The sequence below is a fragment of the Heloderma suspectum genome, chromosome 4 (genome assembly GCF_057233095.1).
Source record: "Heloderma suspectum isolate Gila_16-S chromosome 4, 16-S_ref, whole genome shotgun sequence".
In the NCBI taxonomy this organism is placed as follows: domain Eukaryota; kingdom Metazoa; phylum Chordata; class Lepidosauria; order Squamata; family Helodermatidae; genus Heloderma; species Heloderma suspectum.
In genome coordinates, this window is record NC_139461.1 from 232,740,653 (window position 1) to 232,754,284 (window position 13,632).

General features: G+C 46.5%; 1 protein-coding gene across 3 annotated transcripts in view; it reads right to left on the reverse strand.

The window, feature by feature from the left end:
- LOC146348219 (fatty-acid amide hydrolase 1-like) overlaps positions 1–13,632 on the reverse strand; it is a 56,343-nt gene that overhangs the window by 12,642 nt on the left and 30,069 nt on the right. For all 3 annotated transcript variants that reach the window (XR_014790563.1, XM_084852609.1, XM_084852607.1), the window contains exons 5-9: positions 11,990–12,196; positions 9,207–9,247; positions 8,243–8,367; positions 7,064–7,189; positions 4,940–5,037 (exon numbers count right to left, since the gene is read on the reverse strand). Coding sequence is in view for 2 of the 3 variants with exons in the window: in XM_084852609.1 (XP_084708735.1) it covers positions 4,940–5,037; positions 7,064–7,189; positions 8,243–8,367; positions 9,207–9,247; positions 11,990–12,196 (597 nt within the window). In the remaining variant the exon portion in view is untranslated. The remainder of the gene's footprint in view (positions 1–4,939; positions 5,038–7,063; positions 7,190–8,242; positions 8,368–9,206; positions 9,248–11,989; positions 12,197–13,632) is intronic.

The window sequence follows — 13,632 nt, forward strand, 5'->3', positions numbered from 1 at the left end:
GAAGCAAGAGGTTTGTGTATCCATGGGCATTCCCCTCCCCACCTGTTTGCCTACCTCAGACATGCCCATTTCCTCCACTCCTGAAGACCTCAACCTTGGGGGAAGGAGCTGCTGCAAACCCTTCTGTGGTGGCTGGGCTGGGGGTGGAGGGAGATCCACGATCAGAACTCCTCTTTTGAGGCTGAAGCTGTCTCTGGCCCCAGAGGAGGAGATCTGCAACCTTCCAAGGCCTCTACACTGCTGAAGGGCCATCAGATTGCTTTCTTAAGGGCTCGCAGGTGTATGTCATCTGGGCTTGGTTATTTGTAATTTCATCTCTGATGTCTATTTCACTCTATTCAGATGCACACCTTCAAAAAAATCCCCCCCCCCAAAAAAAAACCTGGCTCAGGGATGCGTATAGGTCCAATGTCTTCTGCAGCAAAGATCAACGGAAAGAATTTGTTCAGTTTCTCTGCAATCTCCATATCTTCCCTTAACAATCCCCTCATACATTTGTTATCTAACAGGACGGTCATCTCCCTGGCTAGTTTCCTGCCTCTAATGTATTTGAAGACATTTGTATTCATTTTTCACCTTTTTATTGTCTGTGTCAGGATGGACACTGAGCCCATAGAATCCCAGAGTAGTTCTGATTCTGAAGTGGAGCAGCCGCTCCTGGGAGTGGAGCGCGCTCATCCTTCCCAGGGCCAACAGCTGGCAGAGATTCCTCCCGCCGGCATTCCTGACATAGATAGCGGTCCAGGGAGTGACAGAGCGCGGGAAGAGGGCTTGCTGGATGCGCGACGCCAACGCAGGGAGCGGCGCCAAATAGAGGGCGCAGAAAGGAGGCGTAGTGCCCGGTTGGCGTGCAAGCAACGGTTGCTCCCAGAGGATCCAAGGGAAAAGGGGAGGGACTCTCCCTAGCCCATAAGTTCAGGGTCTGCCAGTGATTCTCCTTCAAACAGGGACCAACTGTTCCAACTTAGGGCATAGGTACTCTGCTGCTCATAGCTAGTTGCTGATAGTAGAGTTGTTAAGTTGTAAAACAGGAATAAAGCTTTAAAAAGAATCCCGTTGTCTGTGTCTAGACTTGGCTACTGAATTAGACTGAAAAGGCCGCCAAGGAGCCCTTGACAGCCTGCTTACACTTCCATTTTCAGAGTTTGTGTTCCTTTTTAATTTCCTCATTGGGCAAAAATTCTGATTTTTGAAAGGCAGCCTTCTTCCTTGCCTGACACTCCTCATTAGCCATGCTGGCATTCTCTTGAATTTGCTTGTGCCTTTCCTAATTTCTGGTACATTTATTATTTATGTATTAATTATTTAATTTATTAATCGCCCATCTGGCTGGTCACCCAGCCACTCTGGGCAATGTACATCATACAATAAAACAATAAAATTCTACAATAAAAACATTTTCTAAAATACCCTAACCCACCCCAAATGCCTGCCTGAACAACCACGTTTTTAATGCACGACGGAAGCTCATTAAAGAGGGGGCATGACGGAGTTCCCTAGGGAGGGAGTTCCACAGAGTGGGGGCCACCACAGAAAAGGCCCTCTCCCTCATCCCCACCAGTCTAGCTGTCCTGGCTGATGGGACAGAGAGAAGGCCATACGAGGCTGATCTTGTTAAGCGGCCTGTCTGGTGCTGCTGGAGGCGCTCCTGAAGATAGGCTGGGCCGGAACCATATAGGGTTTTAAAGGTCAAAACCAACACCTTGAATTTGGCCCGGAAAACAACTGGTAACCAGTGCAACTCCTTCAGTGCAACTCCTTCAGTAGTATACATTCTACTATAGTAATTTAATTACCCAGTGTAATTTTATAGAGCACCAAAGCAGTCAGACCACATGCTGCATCCTGTGAGGCTTTCCCCCGCCCCCCCCATACAAGCCACAGAGTCTCCATCAAAACTTCATCAACCATAACATGTAGCAAGGGGTAGAACAGGGGAGGGAAACCAAAACTGGGTGGTGGGGGGAGATGATCCCACCCATCCAGCCCTCCATGGGCCAAATGATGCCAGGGGACATGGCCATGTCTGCTGACATCTTTTGGTCCTGGCAGGCACATTGGAAGGATGTTCCTCCTCACATTTCTGCCAGGAACTGGCTTCACTACCCCATGCTATTTTCCACTGAGAAGAGGACACAGGTCAGGTGAAGACTGAAGTCCAGCGGGAGGATGGTCCTCCTGGTGCATCCACAGGAACTGGGTTCATTGCATGCTGTGAAGCTGCTTTGTCTGCCCTGAACCTTCTCCCATTGGAGACAGGAAACAGGGTAGGCAAAGCAGCTTTCCCAAAGGGGAAGTCACCATGCGGGCGAACATCCCCCACCGTTATCTTGGAACTGTGATCAGAGTTCAGTGGGGATTCCTCCAGAGCAGAGCCAGCCCATTCATTATGCCAGCTGAGGCCCCTGCAGGCATGCCCTGCAAGGAGCAGAGGATTGGGGCCGCCCCGCCTCCCTCCTCTCCCGAATGCTGTCTTTCACTTTGTTGCTTGGGGTTGTGGCACTGCTAACACTTTCTCCTGCAGCCGCTCCCACTCATCACCAGCTCACCTCCTCCCTGAGCAATGGATCACCAGGAGCTGTGGATTGCGGCCCTCTCCCCTACTGAGCTGCTGCCCTCCCATCCCAACCAGCCCTGCAGCTCCTACGTGATTTGACACACACACAAACACACACACTCTGATTATGTCTGTGTGTCGTCTCTCCTCAGTCCTGCAGGAGCTGCTGCCTCTGCCCTTTCTGAATCTAGCTTCAGGTTTGCAGCAGCACAGGAGTGCTAAAACAATTCCTATCTGCCCCTGCTTAATTTAGGGTGTCCCATCCCCTTTTTTCAAGCAAATGCAGTAACCAGCAAGCTGTTCTTTTGGTAAACACGGTGTGTGTGTGCGTGTATGTGTGTGTGTGTGTCTTGTGTCACCTTAAAAACAGAGTTGCAGCACAAACCCAAGTGTGTCTACTCAGAAGTAAGTCCCACTGAGATCAATAGGACAAACTCTGATGTAAATGTGCATAGGATTGCAGCCTAAAAAAGAAGGGAGGGTGGAGAAAGGGCAAGAGAAGGGGATACAGATGAAGGCATTGCAGAAATAAAATAACAGGATACTGTGGGCTGTTTAACCATATTTAAAGACTATAATAAGTACAGTAATTATTAGTGCCTCTAAACATATATAGAGTGCCTCTCCTTCAGTCTTGCATAACTGCATTTCAGTCCCAATCAAATAATCACAACAGTGAACCAGCCAGGTTTTCTAGGGGAACACTCTGTACATGGTAACAGAGCCTTATTTTTAAATGTTAATTAAAATATATATTATCCTTTTCTATAACCAAATGGTGCTTACTCCTAAGTAAGTGTGTTCAGCATCAGGGCAGCAGAAGGAAATCCTATTTTATTCCTGTAGTCATGCTAGTGTGACATGATGAGTTAAAGGCACAATTCCATGTGTGTTTAGACAAAAAGAAGTCCTACAACTCCCAGAGTCTCCTAGCCAGCATGGCTGGCTGCTGGGGCATGCTGAGAGTTGTAGGACTTTTTTTCTTCCTAAACATGCACAGAATTATACTTCAAGTGAGTTTAAAATGTGAAACTCTGCACATGTGTGCAATCTTTGAAAGTATTATTATTCCTCTAGCATCAAGAATGTAGCAGCTGTGGAGTATGGAAGGTATGCTTGCCATTTGAAGTGAAGTGATGCATTTTAAGATATAAAGGGGACTGTAAGACTATTACATCCAGCATCCAAAATTGTTTAACAACACCACTGTACGTTGGTGCCTGATTATGCAGAGAGAGCCAATTGGCCCAGCCAGGTAGTACACTTTGCCACTGCTGCTGACATGTTCCATGGGGTGCCAGAGGCCTTCCTTACCTGTTGCTTCTGTCAAGCTGGCCTAGGCCCCTTATCTGGGTCAGGGGGATAGAACTGGTACTGCAGCAAAAAGGGATGTGAGCAGCAATGTTTGGACTAGGGGCAAGGTAATATTTGAGTGTGTAGTGTGGCTTGGCTTGATTGCTTGAGTGAATCTGGATCTCGGCTCTGAAAGCATCTTTCTGGACTGCACCTGCTGGTTGCATGATCCACGAGGCCAGGCTCTGGTGGGTGCATAATCCTGCTTGACAACAGGGGTTTGCATTTGCTAGAGAAAGGTGAATAGATGTGACGAAGCATGGGGAACTTTTCTTCTTTTCTGTTCAAAAGCCGCAAAGTGTCTTGTGGCACCTTGAAGACTCACATATTTATTATAGCGTAATAAGCTTTCATCGACTGGCCTAAAATGCCAAAATAACTTGACTGGCTTATGCGCCATGACTTGAGCGGTGGGGGGGGTGTCATTTGCTGTTCCGCCTCAGGCAGCAAAATGTCTTGGGCTGGCCCTGCTCCAGGGAGCAGGTCTTGGAGGTCAAGCTCCACCCCCTGGAGAAAATCCAGGAAGGCTCCATGGGCTGGATGGGCATCCTCCATGGGCTGGATTAGGCCCATGGGCTGGAGGTTGCCCTCCCCTGGGGTAGAAGTTTCATACAACTATGTTACATCAGCAGCAGCACAAGTCACTGTTAATCTGCAGGAGTAAATCGATTAACAGACTTCAGGTTGTCAGCGGTAGGTGGTCATTCAGCATCAGAACACTCAGTCTTGTCTCTTCCCGCACTGACGGTGATGGAAAATGAAACAGTGAGGACATGTTTAAGACATGGTTAATAATTACATGTATGAAGACGAGCAAAGGGCTGGATGTGCCTGATTGGAAACTAAGCACAGTCAGCCCTGGTTAGTACTTGGATGGGAGACCGCCTGGGAATCAGGCTTCCTGCATTGAGCAGGGGGTTGGACTTGGTGGTCTTGTAGGCTCCTTCCAACCCTATGATTCTATGAAGCCTTATACTCATCTCCTTCTCTCACATATACATACCAGAATTTAGATAACCCAGTACTTACAAGCCATCTGAAAAGGTAGCACCACCGTCAGCGAAAAAACCAGTCAAAGAAATGTGAAAGAAAAAATATTCCATGTGAACGGGCTCGAAGGGGACAAGCTAAAAAAGGAAACCAAGAAAATGAGATGAGAATTTGTGTCACTATAATGCCAGCTGAACACAAAGTTTAACTTGCAAGAAATCACTCATCTGTTCATCTAAAGCATTTTGCATGAAAGAGGGTGTGGAGAGTCCATCTTCCTGGCAATGTCAACTCATGGCCTTCTGAAGAAGGAGGCATTGTTGTTGAGAAGATCTAAGCCATAATTGCCCAGTGCAGGCATTGGCATTTTGGAGACACAGGATTAGAAGCTTCCAAATTTCCCCACACATCCTCTGGCAACAACAACAATGTAAGACATTCACCTCCACATATTTATATAGACTAGAGTATTGGATTGCCACCAAGAAATTTTTGCCTGTAGATTTTTGCCTGCTATCTGTCCACGTTCCAGAGAGGTCTACATTGACTCGAAATACATAAAAATAAAGTTGGAGCATATCTCAGGATACACTAGGTATTCCCTTCAGATCACAGGAACATACCTAGAAGTCTAGAGATTTCATCAGTTTCCCCCTTGAATGAAAACTTCTGAAGACCAGAAGGGAAAATGTAGTTAAAAAGCTGCATAGAAAGCATTTCACAGTGGCAGAAGGAAATGTGGTAAGTCTACAGATGTTTTCAAGGCATGTACCACAAGGTAGCAGAATACTGGCAATCCTATGCAATCACTGTATTTACCTAGTGCAAATAAAGTGCTTGGAAAAAATCTGAGTGCAGCACAAAGCTATACATGATGCTAAACGCATCTCAGGAACTACATTAAGGTGGGTTTTCCCCCTTAACAGCAGGCAGAAGGGCGATTTCCATCTGGACCATAGAACACAGGGAGGGGAAGTTTAACCCTTTCTTTCCCTGCAAGGTGATCCCAACAACACCTCCTGCCTCCGTGCTCTGCTGCCCCAGAAGCTGAGCTCCCACTGACACCAACGGGAATTTTTTTCCTGGGGCTAATAGCAGTGGGAGTGGGGGCTTTTTGTCAGGCCCACGACGGGAAGGGAAGGGTTACGCCTGATGTGGTTCCTAATGACATGTTTAGCATCCTGCTTAATTATTTAGACTAGGCAACTGAGGCCACAACACGCTCCCAGAAAATATACCAATGGTGCAAATGGCTCCAGAACGCTCAAACAAGCCAGCCAAGCAACATGCTAAAAAGAGAAATTCACACTTTCTAAGCACACCAGCCCATCTAATCTTGAGGGTTGGCAGGGAACTCAAAATATGGTGACCAGTCACAGCCTGAGCACAGGCAAAAACCCAGTCTCAATGCAAATCCTGTTTGGTTGGAACAGCAAACATCCCATTTCTAGTTATGACAGTTTCCAAAGCCATGAAAGGAGGGGAGGGGGAGGGGAGGAACCCAAGCTCATAACATAGGAGAAAAACTGCTCCCTGATCACAATCGAGACACCAGAACGATCATTATTATCTCTCTTATCAGTCCCGATTTCCACACGGTGGATTCACTTATGCCAAGGGTGTTGAACCTCTTTCAGTCTGAGGACCACATTCAATTTTGGGGAACCTCTCAGGGGCCGCATTCTAGTGGTGGGCAGGGCCAGAGGCAAAAGGGGTGGGGCCAAAAATACCAGTATATTTTAGCTTAAAGCTCTCACTGCCAGTAACTCAGCCTTAGGAGAAGCAGTTCAACCTTTTAGAATAGGGAAAAACTGCACAAAAGCCAGGAAACCACCAAACAATAGGTGGTTAGGGGAAAGGGAATGTAGCCAGGGGAAGGCAGCCCAGCCATCCCAGGAAACCTGGAGGGCCAGATTTGGCCCCCAGGCCTGAGGATCCCCATCCCTGAAGTAGTCTATTAAAACTGCGGACACCAATTTAACATAAAGTGCAACTGAACTTGGCACACTTTATCATGACCATTGTTAGGCTGGGTTCCCCCCACCCCTTTTTTAATAGGACATCCTTCCTTCATTAAAAGAAAGCCAACCCATCTCTCCCTGGCCAGGACAACAATGGAAGTGCAAGCGGTGGTGGTGGGAGGTGATGAAGGAAGATTCATACCGTGTGACCAGCCTTTTCCAGCAGCTGCTTGGTTTCCAGTATAGCTCGTGTCATGGAAGGGCTTGCCATAGTGAAGGAATCGGTGGTATAGTATCCAATCCGGAGGGGACGAGAGTCAGCGTATACCTGGAGTAATAAGTGAAGGGCAGAGAACAATTTTGAAAGGCAATGATCAGAACATACAACAATTGTGCTGGATTCTTTAAAGGCAGAAGTACTACATCAGTCTTCCCCAACCTGGTGCTCTCCAGATGTTTTGGATTACAACTCCCATCAACCTTGACCACTAGCCATGTTGGCTGGGGCTGGAAGGCACCAGGTTAGGGAAGGCTGCATTAGTTCGACCATTTAAGTATCCAGTTCTTTGAGCATCAAGGAGTTTTCCATGGGGGTAGTTCAACCACTGCAAATGTCATGCCACCAGCGTAACTCCAGGTCCAGTGGCGTAGCAGGGCTTACACAAGCCAGTGGATCCTAAAAATCCTAGGCAAACAAAAATATTTTTACCCACTAACCAGCAAGAAAAACAATGATGGTGCCAGGCAAAACCTCCTGGGGAGAGAATTCCAAAAGACAGGGCACCACAACAGAAAAAGCCCTGTCTCCAGTCACCACCTGTCTCACTTCAGAAGATGGTAGGACCCAAAGCAGGGCCTTAGAGGCTGATCTTTACACCTGGGCAGCTTTGTGCAGGATAAGGCATAAGGTACCCTGGCACCAGGCCATTCAGGGCTCTACGGGTCAAAACCAGCACTTAGAATTGTGCTCCAGAATGGACTGGAAGCCAGTGTAACCAGAGAGGGCCTTCATGGCAGAAGGTACTTTCAACACAAGTGCACAAACCCAAGTGGCAGATACATGGGCCAGTCACAACTGTTGAGGCACATGCTTGTTTTAAATAACTGCTTCTTTTAAAGCAAAATGTCTTGAAGCAGCAAATTGAGCCTCAACTTCCATGTGTTTCTGCCAACCCCCAGTAACTACTTAAATGTGCTTCGAGTCAGATGTGAAAGGTGTTTATTTTATACTCTGGGCTTCTGTATGCGAACACAAAAAAGAAATACTGGAATGTGCCCAGCCACTGAGAGGGAAGATGGAGAGCTTTCATTAATTGTTCCCTTCTTTCACCATGTCTCCCACTGGCAGGGAAAGGGGCACCTATTCCTTCAAAGCTCTCACCTGCTCATTGAAAGGAAGGGGAGGCACCAAGGGATCCAGCCGGAACATTTCATCGCACAAGAGGGCCCTTAGGCAAAGAGCTAGGCTGTCAACATCCCTTGCCATTGGACCTATGCTTGCAGCAACTGGAATCAAGGAAGAAGAGAGTGGTAGTCTTGATAATATGGTCTCTTACGGTGCAATCCTATGCATGTTTGGACAGAAAAAAAGTCCTACAACTCCCAGCATGCCCCAGCTAGCATGGCTCGCTGAGGCATTTTCTGTCTAAACATGCATAGGATTGTGCCCTTAGGCTTGGAAAACATATATGGGAGCGAAGTGTCAAGGATGTGCTGATCACATCAACAGCTCTGTTCACCACAGAATGCAAATCACATTTAAGTCCAAGAAGAGGCAACTAATTTCTCTCCCTCTCTCTCTCTCTCTCTCACACACACACACACACACACAGATGGAAGGATTCATTTTCCAGCTAAACTTTCTTTGTACTCCTTTTGCGGTTTGAACTACAGAATAAAAAAGCCCTAAATTACAGTTTTTTTAATAAAATGGAAAATCTGAAAACAATTAAACAATACCACAAAAGGGAACTATCAGAGAAGCTGTCAAGATATTAGCTTATTTCAGGAAAGGGTGGGCAACACGGAGCCCTCAGCCCACAGAGACCTTTCTGGGAATATCTTGTTAGAACTCCCATGTCTGCTACCAACCCAAAATCGGTTTGATTTTTAGAACTATTTTAGACCTCATGAGTGTAGAGCTGTACTTCAACATGACAGAAAAATATTCTGAAAACAATACAAATATTATGTTATTACAGCCAACTGCACACATTTTAAAAGGTTGGCAAGTTGTGGGGGTACATCGTGAGGGGGGACACCAATGATGGAATAAGACTGCTGAAGTGCCACATTATTCACCACCTTGACATCCTTCTTCATCCAAGCAAATAATAATCACCTACCTGATTTCTGCCCAGGGATGCTTGGTACAATTCCTTTTTTGCTATGAAAAGATCACCAAAAGAAGAATGAAGTTTTAAAAAAGCTGTCGGGGTTCCCAGTTCTCAACACCAACACTTTACTAGTGTTCTAAGTGGGAAGCTATTCTCAGGCCCTAGCGTGGATGGTTCTTCAAGTGCCTTTAAGGATCCCCTCCACAGAACAGGGGAGAAGGCACTCTAGCTTATCCCATTGTTTAAATCAGCCTTCTCCAATCTGGTGCTCTCCAGATGTGTTGGACTACAACTACCATCATCCCTGACCATTGGCCATTCGGGCTGGGACTGACGGCGGCTGTAGTCTAAAACATCTGGAGGGCACCAGATTGGGGAAGGCTGGTTTAAATAAATATAAGAAGCTCACAACTGGTGATTTGCTTGTACACAGAGAAAAGGAGGGACTGACAGTGGAATCCTAGACATGTCTACTCTGAAGTGCGCCCCATTGAATTCAATGGGGCTTACTCCCAGATAAGTGGGTAGAGGACTGCAGCCTCTCAGATGTGCACAATAATAAAGCTTTAACAGCCCAACCTAATATACATCAGAGTGACTAGTTGATTTTTGCTCCTTGGGTTTATTGCTTGTTGCCACATTCTCAAAGGCTCTCTTCACACCTGGCATTTTATCCCACTACAACTCCGGTCCTTTTGATTCCAGATCCTTTCTGGGATTTAGACTGGCCCTGTATACAGGCATCTCTCATAGCATTTTCCTTTGTTATATACCTTTTTATGGCTGCACGGAAAAATCAGGACCGAAGTTTGATCATTGGTTCTTGTAAGATGATTGATGGCTCTGCTCATCCCTCCACTCCTCCCAGCAGGAGAGAAGTCGGAAACTCTTCTAGTGACTTTAAAGGTGGAGGGAACCCTCCTTCCAGATATGTTTCCTTGGGTCCTCATGGTGCTTCCACAGGTGGCTTCCCATCTACTGGCTTTCTTCCCCTCCCCCCGGTGCTGTTGTTGCTCTTCCCCCTCATTCTGGCTTCCCAACAACCCTGCAAGGTGGGCTAGAGAAGAGATAGTGGCTGGCTGGCTTCCCAATCGTAAGGATGTTTTCACAGACATGAGTGCAAGGCCATTCAATGGTTGTATGAAAAAAGGCCATCAAACTGGTGAACAAAAGGGAGAAGAAGCAGCCACTGAAGTCAATGGGAGGGGGAAGTTCCAAGTACATGCACTGAAGGCGATGAGAGACCTTAAGACTGCTACTCCAAGTAGACTTACAGTGCACTCCTATGCATGCCTACTCAGAAGCAAGCCACAGGGATTTTAATGGCACTTATTCCCAGGAAAGGAAAGCTTTACAACGAAGTAGGCATTGTTGTGTTCAGGGGGATCTCGGTGAAGCATTTGGGATGGCTAACCACTTTACAGTTCAAGTGCCCATAGTTGAATGGGAGAGAGGCAGAAATGGTCATTGGAAGCGTGGTCAGTGACCTGCCCCCAACCTCCCACCGATTTGTTGTCATGACAATGTTATTCAACACCCCCCAGCACACGCGCACACAAAGCAGGACAAAGCGCTAAAGGGGAAATACACAGAGGGGAAATGGCGCTTTCAGTCGCAAGCACAGACAATGCTGGGTTTTCCCTGTTTTCAGATAACACGGGAAGAGGAACTTGTGAGATAGCGGCAGGAGAGCAGCAGCGGTGTTTAAAGCTCCCACAAAAAACAGTGATTAAAGAAGAACGATCCAGCTAAAAAAGCAATGTGTAAAGGTGGTCAAAGTTACCTGCCTACCCACTTAGGCAGCCCCTAAGCCCACATGCCAGACCCCATGAAAGGTTTTATCCAATGTTTTAATTTGTGTATCTTAAGCTAAGCACCATTTTTTAAGGACCCGGGGAGTGTTTCCACCAGCAATTTATTCTGAGCTGGATGCGTGTTGAGGTCGTTAGGGATAGATGAAGTCGTGGCCATCCAGCAGCCACCCTGGTGCTTATCAGGGAAAAACTGGATTTCCTGAGACTGCTTAAAGTCCGATTATTTTCCTTAAGTCAGGTTCTCCCCGGTACAGTTGTTGTATACTCCAGCCCACACATCTAGCTCAGGTATGCTAGCCCTGCCCAGGGGTGTGCCTTTCACCATGCCTCCCCCCGCACTCAAGGGGTGTTTCCTCCCATTGTGCTGAATGAGGCTTGCCCTCTGAATGCCCACAGAAATAACAGAGAACCTCTTCAACTGACATGGCACATTTGAGAGCACAATTCCTTAAGTGCGATTTCGACCTCAAAGCTCCGATTCATTGCCTTAGGAAGTAAATACTTCATAGCTTCTTTACAGAGATCCTGTGAGTTAAAATGCGGGCTGGTTTCCATCTCTTTCCCACAACAAACCCATTAGTGTCTGCTCAGAAGTAACTCCCATTATGGTCAATGAGGTCCTGCAGGTTAAAATGGGGGCTGGTTTCCATCTTTGTGTTCTCCCTTTCCCAGCATAAACATATGTGTGTCTACTCGGAAGTAACTGCCATTGCAGGTGCATCCGGACTTTCAGGGGAAAGGACAAGGGGGGGGAAGCCTCTTTTATTGCTTGAGCAGCTCCTGCTAGTCAGACAATGTTCACTCCAACCCCCACCCCCACCAGGAAGTATGTTCTGTGAAGCGATTTTTACTAGTCCAGAGAATCTGCTTGTGGAGCCCTGCTCACAACAAAGCCGATCCCTTTTAAAAAATCCAGTACTCCTCCATTAGCTTCTCCTTCTGTTGTTGTGGAAACATGGCCCTGATGTTGCATCATACCTAATCCTGTTGCCTGTGGGTTTGAATCCACAAATTCCACAGAAACCAGCCGGCATACGAATGCTGCCTCCTATATCTGTGCCAATGCCCAGGATGGATCCTCCACTTTTAATAAGAGCACCTTCCCCTCCTGAAGAACCTCCTGGAGTTTTGGTCTGATCCAAAGGATGCACTGTCTGGCCAAAGATCGCATTGTTGCAGTCAAAGCTGGAGAGAGAGAAAGAGAGGATGCAGTCAGTAGTCATGGGTAGCCCCAAATCCTTTGCTGCCATTCCTTTCTAGATAGGGATCATGTGGCCCACACCCTGCCCATGCTATCCTTGCAGCTCCCTTGCCCAACTGCTCATGATCAGATGCAATGCTCCAATTTATTTAATTAAGATATGTATACCTTGCCCCTTAATCACATGGATTTACAAGGCGGTTAACAAGTATAAAATATAAAGCCACGATAAAACATAAAAACATCAATAAACAAAACTATCAGCTACCAAGTTCGCTCTTTACTGCTGGAGGTCTCAAGGGAAGAGGAGGGATGAGGGGGAACAAACAACATGCCACAGTGGCTAACCCTTCTCAGACTTCTGGTTGAGCATGTGCAGAGTGCCCCTCTTCTTACCACTGAGGAAAAAATAACCAGCATCATATTTCTTATATTAGGGAGGGTGGGAAAAAGGTGCTAGGCTAGGAATGGCAACTTTCCAAAATGACAGATGTCTGTGATTAAGAAATTAAACATTACTTAAATTAAACATAACCCAAGTTATTTACCCTCCCATTAGCACAGAAGTGCCTGGAGGACTGGGGGATGGTGGGGGAAGAGGATTCACATAAAAACATTTGCCCCTTAGTAAGCATAAAGCAATTATTCCAATTGCTATTCACAGAGCAATTTCAAGACAGATCAAAGCAACAGAAACTAGCTGACCAACACCCAGGCAACAGTTTTTTGCAGAGCTAACAAAACCATTTGCCTTGCCCCATTGTGATGATGACAATGTCCAAAGTTTTAATGCTTTTACACACCACAAAGATTGGCTTTAGAAACCCCATTTTAGGACAACAAGGGGGGCAGTTTTGTTGTGTCTGATTTACATCTTTTGTATTCACCCTGCCTAGGGACAATTGGAGCATCGTCCTGGACAGTATTTGTACATCTACTATTTATCTATAAACAAGCACATCACACAATTATTCTATATAAAAGCTTCACATTTAGTAACAGAAGACCTCATTTTAGCCAGTCTTGTGATGCCCGACAACAGCTAATGAATTGCTGAGTATAAAAGTCCATTGTGTTCTCACAAGCTCCAGCCCCTAAATTCACAAGGTTAAAAGAGACCTGTGGTATAGGTACAAGGAATGACTGCAGAATCAGCAGGCCTCAAACACAACTGTTCTAATTCAGCACACACAGGAGTGAACGCTTAGCAGAAGCTCCACGCACTGTTGCTACTCCCAGTTCTACAGGAGCTGTCAAGGTTCAAAACAATAACTAAGCCACAGTATCCCCCCTAGGATACATAACATTCCTCCCCCGTTAGCTATCATAGTCTTCCAACCAACAAGAAGGTACCCTTTCACGGCACAGTCTCCGCACTCAACTAGTAGGTGTAGCTTGCTCAGATTACTTCATTTCAGTA